This window comes from Triticum aestivum, chromosome 7D (assembly GCF_018294505.1).
Source record: "Triticum aestivum cultivar Chinese Spring chromosome 7D, IWGSC CS RefSeq v2.1, whole genome shotgun sequence".
NCBI classification, from domain to species: domain Eukaryota; kingdom Viridiplantae; phylum Streptophyta; class Magnoliopsida; order Poales; family Poaceae; genus Triticum; species Triticum aestivum.
The window spans coordinates 171,372,275-171,388,351 of NC_057814.1; the positions used below are offsets into that span (position 1 = coordinate 171,372,275).

The window sequence follows — 16,077 nt, forward strand, 5'->3', positions numbered from 1 at the left end:
AAACAATGCCCAAGCAAACCTCACCAACACATGGAAAGCAACATCACACCTTTGAGCAGAGTGTAACTAAGCATAGAAATGCATTAAAAGCAAGCTCACAACAAAAGCATTATGGTGACTCATGAGCAAACTAAAACACGGCTACCTTCCCATCATCAGGTAGGTCAGGGAACATCTCTCTTGCACACATTATACATGACATCGAGCTGCGCGTGCAACCACCAACTATCCAAGAGTAACATGTTATTTACAGATTAACTTCAGAAATACAAGGATCAACAGTGTTACCATTAGCGGTGGCAAACAGGAGCTCCATTAGCGGTGCACCCGGCAATCTTCTCATTGCACACACACGAGTTCAGTATTATACACATGTCATCGTCCAAAATTATTAAACAAACTGGACCACGAAAGTGAGTGACAAGGTTTCCAGGTGGAGGGGCCTTGCAGGGTCATCGTCGATGTCAACTCTTCAGCCCAACACATCTGCATATTTTAGCGAGAAACCCGCCATCGTCCGTGCTAACTGCAGCAGGCTCCTCCACAGGGTCCTTGAAGTTAGCCTTCTCACTCAGCTCCTCGAATGCGTTAACAACATTCTGTAGCCGGGCAACAAACTCAATTAGGAGCGAGGCAAATGTGGCCAAGGACAAGGCACTTGCACTTTCATATGTTTTTGACTCCTCGTCTTCAAGCGGCAAGTTTGGATGGAATGATCTGCGTGCAGGCCAGGATAGTAGCGTCTTGTAGCCGTCTATAGTTGCTGATGAATCATATCGGCTAAGAAATGAAGCAGCAGCAAAGCTCTTATAATGCTGAGCCGCAGTTTGATCGGCAATAGTAGGCTCCGTCACTTCATTCTTATTCTCTTTTGCCGCCACGCTGTTGCCATTTATGGCATCTTTTATTCCTTCAGCTCGCTTGCTAGTGTCCCATCTTTCAGTGTTCACCAGAAGATATGACTTCTCGTCAATCTTTTTTTGCAACTCCTCAGCTGCCAAGTGAACTTCCAGTAGAATATCTGAAGACCTCAACTTGGTCATTGTCTTCACATTGTCTCCAAGCTCGCGCAACACCTTAGCACCTTCTCTGCCCACTCTATGAATTTCTGAAATGAAAACCCTTCTGCTTTCTGGCGGTGCCTACAACGAAAATCAAATATACGTTTGTTTAGGTAACAAATGCAGAACTTCAACAGGTTGTCGAGTAAACTAAATTAGCAAACCTGAATTTCTGAAAGAATGCAACCATGCAATGCCATGACTGCAAAGGAACAGTGCCTCAATGCTCCACCAACTTTAGTGAAACCCTTCCAAGGATAGTTCCTCGTTTTGTACGGACCATGGGGCGGTTCCCATATAGCAAAACCTAGCTAGAGCACACACAAAAGGACCGAGTCAGAATTAACAGAAAAGGTGAGATACCCCAAATAGAAGTGTTAGCTTTAGAGCAAAAATTGAACCAGGGTTTCCTCTTGTGCTGACGCCTCGACAGCTGCCCTGTACCCACTATATAGAGGATCATCAGAAGCTTGATATACAAGAATTTTTGAAGGAATCCTTTCATACTCCATGCATTTCAGATATCCATCGACACAGCCTAGAGTGAACAGCCAAATTGTCAATAAAGGCATAAAAATCAGATGTATACTGGTGTAAAGCCCGCACTTTGCTGTGGGTATTACTAAATGTTTTAGTGTGTTTATTTTGAAATATTTATATATATAATTTGCATGTTTAAGCATTGAGTTCCAAAATCCAAATGTTGTTCAAGTGCATAAACCAACTGAAATGTCAAATTTTGGTAGATTGATTTTCTGGCACAGTTAAGCAATCTTAATTGTCGCATCCTTTGGAAAGTTACAAACTGAGACATCTTAATTGTCTTTCCACAAAGAGAGATCCTTTCACCAAGGGATGTGTCTTTTAACCAAAGGACATGACTGTCCCAACTGCCAAGATCTAACGGACTTGATCGATCCTGGATATAATCCAGCTACTGTTCTTTTAGAGTGATGTGGCTTAATGTGGATGCTACATTAGGAGACAGTTTAGGGATAAAGAGGGATATACCTTACGGCATTGCAATGATACAACAACTAATATTTTCTAACTTTTTTTAAGCAATGTATAGTTGACAAATACTGTGATTCTAAGCATCATTATATTAAGGGTTGGGGTGGGGTATTACCTTCTAAGGATTTTGCAACACCAGCAAAATTCTTTGCGATCAAATTGTGCAAATCCTCTCCAGACCAGATTGGGTGAATGCCTATATTGATTCCCAGACTGACAGCAGCACCAAGAGCAATCAATACAAATCTACTTACAGCCGTATCAGTGAACTTCCCTGTGTTGTACCCAGAGACCATGACATAAACGAATGTCAACAAGAATACACGAAATCCATATTCATAAGGCTTCATCGTTGGGTGTAGCTTTGCCAAGTTTGTGATAAAACCTAGCAGTCAAAAACATAAAAGTAGAGGCGTACAAATTAGATACACTTGTATAAAATGCACCAGGAAATGATCGCAGCATGCCCCAATGCTTACCAACAGTAAAGATGCTTATAATAAGGATCACTTCTTCCAATGCACCCAAGTTTTTGGACAATTCGGCAACTGCTAGAGCAAGCCCTCCTGCAGTAAGAGTTCCTAAACCCCTATTGAAACCTTTGCTCAATGTTGCACCTGCATAATGGCGGACCAGGTTACTGAAGGGGAATGCCTACTATTTGCAGGTGTACAAACAAACAGAGCACCATATTGAGACCTAGGTAAGACAGAGTGATAAATAACTGATGTTTTATTTTGAAGACCAGAAAATTCACATGAGAAAGAAACAATCTTCAGTGCGAGTGTGCATCTGTGTGAATTCTACAAGCGGTACTACAATGAAGGGTTCCAATCATTCAACTAGAATCTCTAGTAACAGAGGTTAGCGGTACTTTCAAACACTCATTGTGAAAAGTTTACAAAATACAACTAGGTAAAAAAAAACATAACCACTTCATATACGGAGCCAAACACCTCATTGAGCAGGCTAAGGAACAAACATGCAAGCCATGAAGCCAACGATATAAAATTCAAAAAATACCACTACCATTATGATTGACTTCTGCATCACAATGATATTATCGAAGACCAGCAAGCAACATCCCAGGAAATAAAAATACCAGTTGAGAACTACAGGTGCCTTTGGTCAAATACTAGTAGTTTGTCTTCAGAGCAACATTCATTTCTTTAGTCATATGTATTTCTACCATTCCGTATAGTAAGTTCAACAACAGGTCCAAGATCAAAGTGGTCCCAAGTACAATCTCCAGCAATAAAATTTAGTGGTGCTTCCCATGCTCATAGATAAACTAATGACGTTTTCTTAAAGAAAAAGGTAACTAGATCACTTTCTAAGTGGTGGCCCAGAGCCTAAACAATACAGTAAAGACAGAATCTACCGGCGATCAGTATATAAATTATAGGAACACCGCTAGATTAATCTACGTATCACAAGTCCATCTCCAGTTTCGATAGTAGCGTGCACGTTTCTTGCATCACCAGCAATAATGGAAGGTCAATTGACAGGAGCTGACGGAAGACAAAATTCTCTGTGTCCCTTAGCAGTGAAATATCTCACTCTAAATGATGTGATACAGACTTCTCTTTTTGATTGAGAGGCTGTTGACATAGACTTTACACTCCTCAAATCTAAGCCTGCCGGGTTCGCGTGTTCTTCACTGCAACAGCAACTTTCTGATCCGCAAATCTTGATCAGAATCGCACGGAAAAATGTTTACCCTAAATTAAAATCGCCATGCTCAAGTCACTGATGCACCCGGGCATAAAATGGGCACACGACAGCGGCCTAAATTTAGCATTACGAGATCAAGTCACGGGGAATGTTCAAGAAAGTCAAGGAGTTTTCCCCGAGACCTCGAACCAAGAACGGCACAGCACAGAAACCGTCGCAACGGAACGGGGGAAATGGCGGAGAAGCGGCGTGGACTGGCGCGTTACCGATGCTGAACTCGAAGACGACGACGACGGTGAGGATGGCCCAGACGGAGTGGCTGACGATGTCGCGCGGCTCGCGGAGGAAGACGAGGAAGGAGATGAGGGCGAGCGCGAGGCCGACCTTGGCCGCGAAGACGGGCTTCCGGCGGTCGGCCCGCGCGAACGCCCACATCTCGGCCACCCCGTCGCAGAGCGAGCCCCACGCCCCCGCCACGGCGGCGCCGGCGCGGCGAAGCAGCCCCTGCTTGGGCCCCCCGTCGCCGCCGCCGGCCTGGGAGCCCGGCAGGCTCCACGCCGACGAGAGCAGCGGGACGTCCCCCCGCGCGCCCCGCTGGTCCTCCAGCGTCGACCACAGCGACCCCAGCTGCGCCGGCGGCACGCCCGCCGCGCCCGCGGCCATGGCCGGACGGATCTGCGAGACGCTCGCTTCTGGAAGGAGGGCGTCGCGCGCGCGCGGGTTCGGATTTCAGGGTGCGCAGTGTTGCTCTCGGCCTTTCTTGGTCGGCTGCGCCCGCGTGTCGCGCTCTCGGCTATATGGATGGACTCTGGTCAGCCGTGGCGTCACCCCGGCGGCTGCCGCGCGACGCGAAAAGCTGCAGAGCCGGGGAAGGGACGGGAGGAAAACGCCATGGGTGGCAAAGGCCGCATTTTTATATGGCGGGATGGAATCCAGCGAGCGGCTGGCCGCCGTGCGATGCGATCCGCTGCGAGAGGTGCAAGGCCACGCAGGGCAGAATTGATCCGTCCCTTTCTTGTGATCCGGGCGCGCGTGGGGTTGAGCCGTCCTTGTGCCCCGTTGTCGGATTGGTCGGTCTGATCTGAAGAATTCTTTTTCTTTTTCAAAGATGATCGGAAGAATTCTTGCTTCGTTGCTACTAGTTCAACGTAGGTCACGGATTGGTTCTTCCTGCCTTTGGTTTTGGACTTTTTTTTTTGCTGGTTTGTGAGGCCAATTGCTCTTTGGAATCTGCCCCCCTTTCGATTCCTCTGTCGAAGGGTTTTTTCAATACATTTTGTACTAACATTTTATTAGTCAATGGGAAATTTTCTTGTAATGTCCTTTCGATCATAGAAATAGGTTGTGCAAGGAGGTAATTGCACCAGGGTCCCGTTGCAGATGGCTTTCCTTTCTCCCCTCTCTCCCTCCCCCTCCCGGGCGGCGACGGCGTCGGGCTCGCTCCCCACCCCTCCCCGTCTCCGGCGTCCCCGTGCTGCCTCCGCGCAGTCTCGTCCCCAGTCTCCTCCCCGTCGTCCACTCCTCGCTCTGTGCTTCGAGCTCCTGCCCTCGCCAACAAATTTTGGGCTCTTGGTTCCGAGGCTTCGGACTCCGACTCCGATTCCCCCTCCCCCTCCCCGTCCTGCGCCTCCGTGCTGCCTGCCCGTCGTTTCTGCTCCAGCGCGGTGTCGTAAGTTCGCGCCCGGTGGGCGCGGTCGCCCTGCTCCCGCTCCGTTGGCCGTGGACGGCTGGACGCGCGTCTCTCGCAGGCGCCGTAGGGTTCCTCCGACGTCCCCTGCCCGTGGTATCCTTGGGCCTGGGCGGTGTATTGCGCCGGCGTCGGACCTGATTTCCCCCTCCTCTCCGGCTACCTCCCCCGTCTGTGCTCCGTCCGTTGGTTCGCTGGTGACCTCGTCGGCGGCGGCGGCTGGGTCGCCTGAAACCCTAGATCTGGTGGTGCCAGCTCCTGGGTTTCAGGCCTTTGCGCCTCCTGGTGGGCCTGGGGCCCTCCCCTCCCTTTCCAGTGTTTCGGATTCCCCCTCCTCTCGTGGCTCTTGGGCCTCGGGTGGCCCAGGCCCACCCCCCATTCCCCCTCTAGCCCAACCCATCGGCCCCGGCCTGGCGCGGTCGGGGTATATATGGGTGCGGAAGGGCTCGCTCCCCCCCCATTTCTAGGGTTCCCAGCTTCTCTCTCTGACATGCGTCGCCTCCGCTTCCCCATTCGAGTTTTCTCCAGATCTACTCCTCCTCCACCCCTTTCTCTCTCGTTTGCGTCGGTTGTCTCGATGGACCGCTCGCGCGGGTCCTCCAGCGAGGCCTTGTCCGGCCAAAAGCGGCGGCGGGAGGGCTCGGCTGAGGGGGAGGTAGATCTGGAATATGAGGCCGCCCTCCGTTCCAAGCTCCAGGCGGATCATGCCCGTGCGGAGGGGGCTGCGGCGGAGCCTGGCGGTCCCCCTTCCCTTGGATCTGGCTCGGTGGCGGCCGGTCCCTCTGCTCCTCTGGGTGGTTCTGCGTCGCGCGCTTCGGACCCTTGGGAGGTGACGGCCATGGCGAGTAGGGCTGGCTCTGCTGGCCCGACCTCGCGGCCTCCTCCTCCTCGCGGTGCCGCGGCCTCGGCGCGGGCTCCGGTGCGGGCCCCAACGTCCCATGGGGGTGGGCCTGGTCGGTTTGTGCCCCGCGGCTCCTCTGGGGCGCCGGGTCGCCGCCCCTCCTCTGGCGGCCTGGGTCCCGCCTCTGCTTCTGGATCTGTCGGGGATGGTATTTTTCCCCCGCCTCCCCCCGCTCCGGCGCGTGTCCCTCCTCCTACCCAAGTGGCCACCCCCACCCTCAACTGTTTCGCATGCCATCGTCCTGGTCACTTTCAGTCGCGATGTCAAAACCCCCCTTTTGTCTCATCTGCAGAGAAGACGGCCATCTTACGGTCGATTGCCAAAACCGCCTCAAACCTCCTGCCTTTGTGCATTATGGCCTCAGTCTACCTGGATGTTCTTTTTTCGCTCTCGATCGCGAGGTTCCTCAAGTGGTTCCCATTCCTGCTCTTTCTAACGCCGGCATCATTACTGTCAAGGACAAGAAAATCTCCACCCAGGTTCTTCTCGATGAACTCCACTTATGGGATGATGGTGGTTGGGATTGGCAGATCCGCCAATTATCTGAGTTTGAGTTCGCTGCCATTTTCCCCTCCAAAGAAAGCTTGCGGATGATATCTTCGTGTTCCAGTTTCACTCTTCCCCTCAACCAATTGGTCATTTTTGTCAAGGCCGCCTCCAATGGATCGAAAGCTATCCCTCCGCTGACTGATGTTTGGGTCCTAGTCGATGACGGTCCACCTACGCTCCGCTCCACTGCCTTTCTTATGGCTTTCGGTGTTCTCATTGGCAAACCTATCGAGGTCGATCCGGAGTCTCTGCTTGTCTTGGGCCCTGTGCGGCTGCGGGTTTGGTGCGTCGATCCTCTTTGCATTCGCGACTCCGTTGATGTCTTCCCTTCTGCTGGTGGCTTCCGTCTTAGGGTTCGGGTCGAGGGCGATGCGGTTTCGGTGTCGCCCCCGCCCCCACCGCCTCGGCCAGCCTCGGGCAACGACGACAAAGATGACAAGGATGGAGATGGACTTCCAGATGATTCGAACCCTGGCACAGAGCATCATTTCACCCAGTCGGAATGGGATGGGTTAACATCTGAAGATCGTGACTTACTCAAGGAGAAAGCCCCGGTGGGGTGGGAACAAGGAATCGATGGATGGCGTCGGTGGGGGGGGGGGTTGCGGCTTCTGGTGGAGCGAGGGGCACCCCTTTCTCTGGTGTGTGCTCCAACCTTCCAGCCCGCCCCGCTTCCCCTTTCCTTTCTGGTATTGAAGATTTTCCCCCGTCCGGCCCCATGACCAAGAGAAAGAAGAAGAAATCATCCGTCAAGAAATTCTCCGCGCGCAGCAGGGCTTCTGGTGATTCCAAGCAGTCTGCGGCAGGGCTTTGCCGCACGCTTGATGCTGATTTGGGTGCGGCCTCGGGTCCTTCGTCTGCGGCGGCTTCCCCGTGCCGGTGCGCTCTCCCACTTCCACCGCCCGCAAGAGCGGCCATATCTCCTTCGGCGGCGAGCGGGTGGCTGATCGGGCGGCGCGGCGCGCTGCGGCTAGAGATCTTTCTCCCTCAGGTACTCCCCCATGTTCCCCAACCCCTTCTATCCCCGTATCTTCTCCTGTTCGATTAGTCCTTCCGTCGCAGTCCAATGATCATCTTTTGCATATCTTAGAGGATGTAGGCATTTCTTGTGATCCTAGTTTTGGGTCTCCATCTTCATTGTTGGATATTGTTCGGGCAAATGAATTGGCACAAGCGGATATTGCTAGGGCCAAGGAGGTTGTCTCTAGGGTTGACGCCTCACTGGTTGTGGCCGGTGGGGTCGAGGTGGGACCTGAAAGGGATCAGGTGCCCACCGCTGCGCCTCGGCGCGGGGCTGGCAAACGCTCTAAACCCTGCATTGCCCCAAGCAGCAGGTAGAGTCTTCGCATAAAAAACCTTTCCCATCGATGAAGGCCTTATTCTGGAATATTAGAGGTTTCGACGCTAGGGGGCGCAGGGACCAGATTAAAGATCTTGTTCGTTCTGAGAACACAGACATCATTGGCCTTGTTGAAACGCTTAAACCTTCCTTCTCCCCGAATGAACTTTCTGCTGTTGCTGGGATTGATAGGTTTGACTGGAATATTTGCCTTCTTCTGGCCACTCGGGTGGAATCCTTATTGGTACCAAAAGAGATATGTTTGATTTTGTTACCTTTGACCACGACATTTTTTGGGCTAGTTCAGTGGTATCTCATCGCACCCTCAATATGCTTTTGGAAGTTATGGTTGTTTACAGCCCGGCTAATCACTCACTTTCTTATATCTTCTTGGACAAAATTTTGAATAAGATAGAATCTTGTGACCTCCCTTTGCTTATTGGCGGCGACTTTAACTTGATGCGCTCTCCTCTGGATAAAAACTCGCCTAATTTTTCTTGGCCGCTTGCTAACGCTTTTATTCGGGACTCCGCTATCCGTGAAATCCCTAGGGTTGGTGCCCGTTTCACTTGGACGAATCATCAAACGGCTCCCATTCGATCTGTTCTTGATCGCGTTTTCATCTGCCCCAGGTGGGACTCCTTGCTTCCTTGGGCCTCCCTTCGGGCTCCGCCCATCGTGGGATCTGACCACGCGCCCCTGATTCTTGACGATGGGATTCACTCCGTCTCTTCTCCACGATTCCAGTTCGATGCTCCTTGGCTTTTGGTTGACGTTTTTGCTGACCTGATTGCACATAAGATTTCCTCTTTCTTATCTTCTACTCGACGCTCTTCTGGACCGATGGATGACTGGCACCAATGCTCATATTTCCTCCGTAAATTTCTCCGTGGTTGGGCTAAGAACCACGCTGCTGAGTCAAGGCGTGACAAGGCTCGGCTTGCTGCCCAAATTGGCTCCTTGGACGCACGCGCGGATGGCCCTGGCCTCTCTCCCCCTGAATGTCAGGCTCGTTATGATTTAGAAGAGGCCCTTCTGGCCCTGCACCGTCAAGAGGAAGTTTATTGGAGACAAAGGGGCAACATTAATTGGACTCTAAAAGGCGATTCCCCTACTGCGTACTTCTTTGCCATTGCCAACGGTAGGCGACGCCGTTGCAGGATTGATAGCTTGCTCATCAACAACGTCAGGGTTTCTAATCACTCCGAGATTATGTCGCACATGGTCAACTTCTTCTCCTCTCTCCTCTCCACTAAGCCTGAGGTGGGCTTTAGACTGGCCAATTCCTTCTGGACCTCTCAGGATAAGGTTACAAACGATGATAACGAAGCCTTGCTGATCCCCCTTTCTGATGAGGAGATTTTCAACACGATTCGCTCAGCCAATAACAATGCGGCCTCGGGCCCAGACGGTTTCTCCATCCCCTTCTTTAGGCAGTTCTGGCCCCAGCTGCGGGGCCTCGTCCAGGCTATGATTCAACGCTTCTGGTTGGGCACCTTGATATATCACAGTTGAATTATGTTGTGCTTACTCTTATCCCTAAAGTCAAAGGGGCAGACATGATCACTCAATTTAGACCTATAGCCTTGATCAATAACTTCGCGAAGCTACCGGCTAAAGGCTTTGCTACTTAGCTCTCCCCAATCACTCACCGCTCTCTTAGCCCTTTCCAATCAGCTTTCATAAAGGGCAGGTTTATACTGGATGGTATTCTTTGTCTCCATGAGATTGTTCATGACCTGCGAGTCTGGGGCTCCAAAGCGGTGATCCTAAAACTTGACTTTGAAAAAGCATATGACTCGGTTAGTTGGAGGTTCCTCCGACAAGTGCTTCTAGCCAAGGGCTTTGATGGTGCGGTAGTTCACAGGCTTATGCAGTTGGTCACGGGTGGCCACACTTCTGTTTCGGTCAAAGGGGACATTAGTCACTTCTTCGCCAACTGCAGGGGCCTGAGGCAGGGTGACCCGGCCTCCCCCCTTCTCTTCAACTTTGTCGCTGATGCTCTCTCTCATATTCTGACTCGGGCTGTCGCTGCTGGCCACATCACTCCTGTCAGCTCTCACCTTGTCCCTAATGGCATCTCTCACTTACAATATTCGGATGATACTATCATTATGGTTGAACTAAATGAGGCTAGCATAACCCACCTGAAATTCCTGCTCCTTTGCTTCGAAGCTCTCTCTGGTCTTAAAATTAATTTCGCCAAGAGTGAAGTCATTGTTACTGGGGTCTCGGACGTTGAGGCCCAAAGAGTTGCCCACCTCCTTAACTGCTCCCTAGGCTCCTTTCCTTTCAAATATCTCGGCCTTCCGATCTCTCCTGACAAGCTGCTGGCTAAAGATTTTGCTCCGGCTGTCACTAAGGTGGGCAATCGGGTCTTGCCGTGGAGAGGCTGATATAATACCCAAGCGGGCAAGGTTGCCCTTACCAACGCTTTCCTGTCTTCCCTCCCCATGTTCCTGATGGGTTTTTACCTCCTCTCCGGAGGGACCCACGCTGGCTTTGATAAGCACAGGGGTGCCGTTTACTGGAATTCGGCTGATAATAAACGCAAATACAGGATGGTGAAATGGAAATACATTTGTCGACCCAAAAACCTGGGAGGGTTAGGCATCATTAATACGGCTGTCATGAATAAGTGCCTCATTTTAAAGTGGTGGTGGAAAATCATGTCTTCCGTGGAGCGCCCCCTTAATTTGGCTCACCATTCTCAAGGCTAAGTACTTCCCGACGTTGAGCCCCATGTTTGCTTCGTCCACTGGTGGCTCCCAGTTTTGGCATCAGCTCGTTAAAGTCCGTCCAATTTTTCAACCCTTGGTCAAGTTTATAGTTAGAAATGGTAAGTCTACTCGTTTTTGGTTAGACTGGTGGTGTGGGGAAACCACCCTCGCGGTGTCGTTCCCGATCTTATTTTCTTACTGTTCTAACCTGGAGATCTCTATCTTCGAGCTCTCTCTAAATAACTGGGATCTAGACCTTCGTAGGACGCTCTCTCCTGAAGAGTTGGAAGATTGGCATCGTCTTATTGCTTGCTTCCCCTTGCTCTCGGAGGAAGAGGACTCGGTTGTCTGGCCCCATTCTTCTTCTGGTTGCTTTTCGGTTAAGTCTGTCTATGCTAAACTTATTTCTGGCTCCCCTACGTCCAAGTTCAAATGCATTTGGAGTGCCCGTATCCCTCCTAAGATCAAAATTTTCATGTGGCAAGCTTTTCATGGGAAGCTTCCCACAGCTGATCAAATTCGGAAAAGGAACGGTCCGGGCTCTGACAGATGCGCCTTATGTGGGGCCATCGAAAACACTGACCATATCTTCTTTCAGTGCTCTTTGGCTAAGTGATGTATTCGTTATTGGCTGCAAGTGAATTGGAATCCATCGTCCTTCATGGACTTGCGGAGATTGTCCAGCGGCTTATCTCGGGCTTCTAAAAGGATCTTCTGGGTTGGGTTTGCAGCGATCTGTTGGTCGTTGTGGACCACTAGAAACAAATTTACCATCGAACATATCTTCCCGGCTAATCCTGTGAGTTGCTTATTTAAAACTGGTGTATTTCTGCAGCAGTGGAGATTATTGATTAAGGAAGCGGACCACGAGGCTTTCGACGCTATGGCATCCAAGATTCGGTCCACGGCTTCCTCCTTGTGCGACGGGGTCGGACGGTGCCTTAATTCAGCTTCCTTTTATCTTGTCTTTTGAGGGCTGGCCTGCGTGCCATGACTGGCTCGTTAGCCATGTTTGCAAACCTTTCTATTTGCTGCTCTGATACTGTTTTTGCTTGGATGTTGGTTGTGATACTCTGCCTGGTGGCTTTATTTATAAAGTCGGGCGTATGCCTTTTATCTAAAAAAAGGTAATTGCACCAGGATACAACAGCTTTGGGAGAATATAATGGAAACCAACATTCAAAGAAAACTGGGTTTGGAGGTTTTAAAAAAATCGGAAAAAAATGAGATGTTAAGAGGGTGATGGTTTATTGTCATGCAAAATTCCAACTTTAAACACATTACAAGATGTGAGACATGAAATAGAAAAATTCAACAATTAATAGTGGTGTTATTGTTCGGCACCGTTCAATGCTGATTTTGTTATTTTTATAGCTCACATCCCGTAATATATTTGAACTTGAAATTTTGTTTGGCAATAAAACATCACCCTCTTAACGTCCCATGTTCTTTTGAGATTGTTTTGAAACTTCATCCTTTCCATGTGGTTTTCGTCATTTTTCACTGAATGTTGATTTCCATGTGATATTCTCCCCCCAACAACTTGTACGACGGGTTATTTCGTAATTGGTGCGTGTTGAGACTATCCCTTTTGTAATGCCTATTATAACGTGAATTTTGAATGAGGCTATGCAATATGAATTTGTTGGGGAACGTAGTAATTTCAAAAAAATTCCTACGCACACGCAAGATCATGGTGATGCATAGCAACGAGAGGGGAGAGTGTCGTCTACGTACCCTCGTAGACCATAAGCGGAAGCGTTATAACAACGCGGTTGATGTAGTCATACGTCTTCATGATCGACCGATCCTCAGCACCGAACGTACGGCACCTCCGCGTTCAGCACACGTTCAGCTCGGTGACGTCCCGCGAACTCACGATCCAGTAGAGCTTCCGGGAAGAGCTTCGTCAGCACGACGGCGTGGTGACGGTGATGATGATGCTACCGACGCAGGGCTTCGCCTAACCACCGCTACGATATTACCGAGGTGGATTATGGTGGAGGGGGGCACCGCACACGGCTAAGAGATCAATGATCAATTGTTGTGCCTTGGGGTGCCCCCCTGCCCCCATATATAAAGGAGCTAGGGGGGAGGCGGCCGGCCAGGAGGAGGGTGCGCCAAGGGGGGAGTCCTACTCTCCTAGTAGGAGTAGGAGAAGGGAAGGAAGGGAGAGAGGAAGAGAAGGAAAAAGGGGGGCGCCGCCCCCCTCCTTGTCTAATTCGGACTAGAGGGGCAGGGGGCGCGCGGCTGCCCTGGCCGCCCCTCCTCTTCTCCCACTAGCGACCATTAGGCCCAATATACTCCCAGGGGGGTTCCGGTAACCCCCCGGTACTCCGGTATATGTCTGAAACCTCCCGAAACACTTCCGGTGTCCGAACATAGTCATCCAATATATCGATCTTTACGTCTCGACCATTTCGAGACTCCCTGTCATGTCCGTGATCATATCCGGGACTCCGAACTACCTTCGGTACATCAAAACACAAAAACTCATAATACCGATCGTCACAGAACTTTAAGCGTGCGGACCCTACGGGTTCGAGAACTATGTATACATGACCGAGACACGTCTCCGGTCAATAACCAATAGCGGAACCTGGATGCTCATATTGGTTCCTACATATTCTACGAAGATCTTTATCGATCAAACCGCATAACAACATACGTTGTTCCCTTTGTCATCGGTATGTTACTTGCCCGAGATTCGATCGTCGGTATCTTAATACCTAGCTCAATCTCGTTACCGGCAAGTCTCTTTACTCATTCCGTAGTGCATCATCCCGTAACTAACTCATTAGTCACATTGCTTGCAAGGCTTATAGTGATGTGCATTACCGAGAGGGCCCAGAGATACCTCTCCGACAATCGGAGTGACAAATCCTATTCTTGATCTATGCCAACTCCACGAATACCATCGGAGACACCTGTAGAGCACCTTTATAATCACCCAGTTACGTTGTGATGTTTGGTAGCACACAAAGTGTTCCTCCGGTATCCGGGAGTTGCATAATCTCATAGTCATAGGAACATGTATAAGTCATGGAGAAAGCAATAGAAGTAAACTAAACGATCAAGTGCTAAGCTAACGAAATGGGTCAAGTCAATCACATCATTCTCCTAATGATGTAACCCCGTTAATCAAATGACAACTCATGTCCATGGCTAGGAAACTTAACCATCTTTGATCAACGAGCTAGTCAAGTAGAGGCATACTAGTGACACTATGTTTGTCTATGTATTCACACATGTATTATGTTTCCGGTTAATACAATTCTAGCATGAATAATAAACAGTTATCATGATATGAGGAAATAAATAATAACTTTATTATTGCCTCTAGGGCATATTTCCTTCAGTCTCCCACTTGCGCTGGAGTCAATTATCTAGATTACACAGTAATGATTCTAACACCCATGGAGTCTTGGTGCTGATCATGTTTTGCTCGTGGAAGAGGCTTAGTCAATGGGTCTGCAACATTCAGATCCGTATGTATCTTGCAAATCTCTATGTATCCCACCTGGACTTGATCCGGATGGAATTGAAGCGTCTCTTGATGTGCTTGGTTCTCTTGTGAAATCTGGATTCCTTTGCCAAGGCAATTGCACGAGTATTGTCACAAAAGATTTTCATGGACCCGATGCACTAGGTATGACACCTAGATCGGATATGAACTCCTTCATCCAGACTCCTTCATTTGCTGCTTCCGAAGCAGCTATGTACTCCGCTTCACATGTAGATCCCACCACGACGCTTTGTTTAGAACTGCACCAACTGACAGCTCCACCGTTCAATAAAAACACGTATCCGGTTTGCGATTTAGAATCGTCCGAATCAGTGTCAAAGCTTGCATCGACGTAACCTTTTACGACGAGCTCTTTGTCACCTCCATAAACGAGAAACATATCCTTAGTCCTTTCAGGTATTTCAGGATGTTCTTGACCGTTGTCCAGTGATCCACTCCTGGATTACTTTGGTACCTCCCTGCTAAGCTAATAGCAAGGCACACATCAGGTCTGGTACACAGTATTGCATACATGATAGAGCCTATGGCTGAAGCATAGGGAAAACTTTTCATTTTCTCTCTATCTTCTGCAGTGGTCGGGCATTGAGTCTGACTCAACTTCACACCTTGTAACACAGGCAAGAACCCTTCCTTTGCTTGATCCATTTTGAACTTTTTCAAAACTTTGTCAAGGTATGTGCTTTGTGACAGTCCGATTAAGCGTCTTGATCTATCTCTATAGATCTTGATGCCCAATATGTAAGCAGCTTCACCGAGGTCTTTCATTGAAAAACTCTTATTCAAGCATCCTTTTATGCTATCCAGAAATTCTATATCATTTCCAATCAATAATATGTCATCCACATATAATATTAGAAATGCTACAGAGCTCCCACTCACTTTCTTGTAAATACAGACTTCTCCAAAAGTCTGTATAAAACTATATGCTTTGATCACACTATCAAAACGTTTATTCCAACTCCAAGAGGCTTGCACCAGTCCATAAATGGATCGCTGGAGCTTGCACACTTTGTTAGCACCCTTTGGATCGAAAAAACCTTCTGGTTGCATCATATACAACTCTTCTTCCAGAAATCCATTCAGGAATGCAGTTTTGACATCCATTTGCCAAATTTCATAATCATAAAATGCGGCAATTGCTAACATGATTCGGACAGACTTAAGCATCGCTACGGGTGAGAAAGTCTCATCGTAGTCAACCCCTTGAACTTGTCGAAAACCTTTCGCAACGACTCGAGCTTTGTAGACAGTAACATTACCGTCAGCGTCAGTCTTCTTCTTGAAGATCCATTTATTTTCTGTGGCTTGCCGATCATCGGGCAAGTCAACCAAAGTCCACACTTTGTTCTCATACATGGATCCCATCTCAGATTTCATGGCCTCAAGCCATTTTGTGGAATCTGGGCTCACCATCGCTTCTTCATAGTTTGTAGGTTCGCCTTGGTCAAGTAACATGACCTCCAGAATAGGATTACCGTACCACTCTGGTGGGGATCTTACTCTGGTTGACCTACGAGGTTCGGTAGTAACTTGATCTGAAGTTTCATGATCAATATCATTAGCTTCCTCACTAATTGGTGTAGGTGTCACAGAAACCGGTTTCTGT

General features: G+C 49.3%; 1 protein-coding gene across 1 annotated transcript; it reads right to left on the reverse strand.

Annotated features, from left to right (window-relative positions):
- Positions 1-61: 61 nt before the first annotated feature.
- LOC123163773 (aluminum-activated malate transporter 9) lies at positions 62-4,707 on the reverse strand. The gene is made up of 6 exons (XM_044581155.1): positions 4,016-4,707; positions 2,555-2,692; positions 2,191-2,460; positions 1,463-1,599; positions 1,226-1,372; positions 62-1,142 (listed from the first exon to the last, which is right to left on the reverse strand). Exons 1-6 carry the CDS (start codon positions 4,410-4,412, stop codon positions 465-467), a joined length of 1,767 nt encoding a protein of 588 aa, XP_044437090.1. The 5' UTR covers positions 4,413-4,707; the 3' UTR covers positions 62-464.
- Between the last annotated feature and the right edge of the window lie 11,370 nt (positions 4,708-16,077).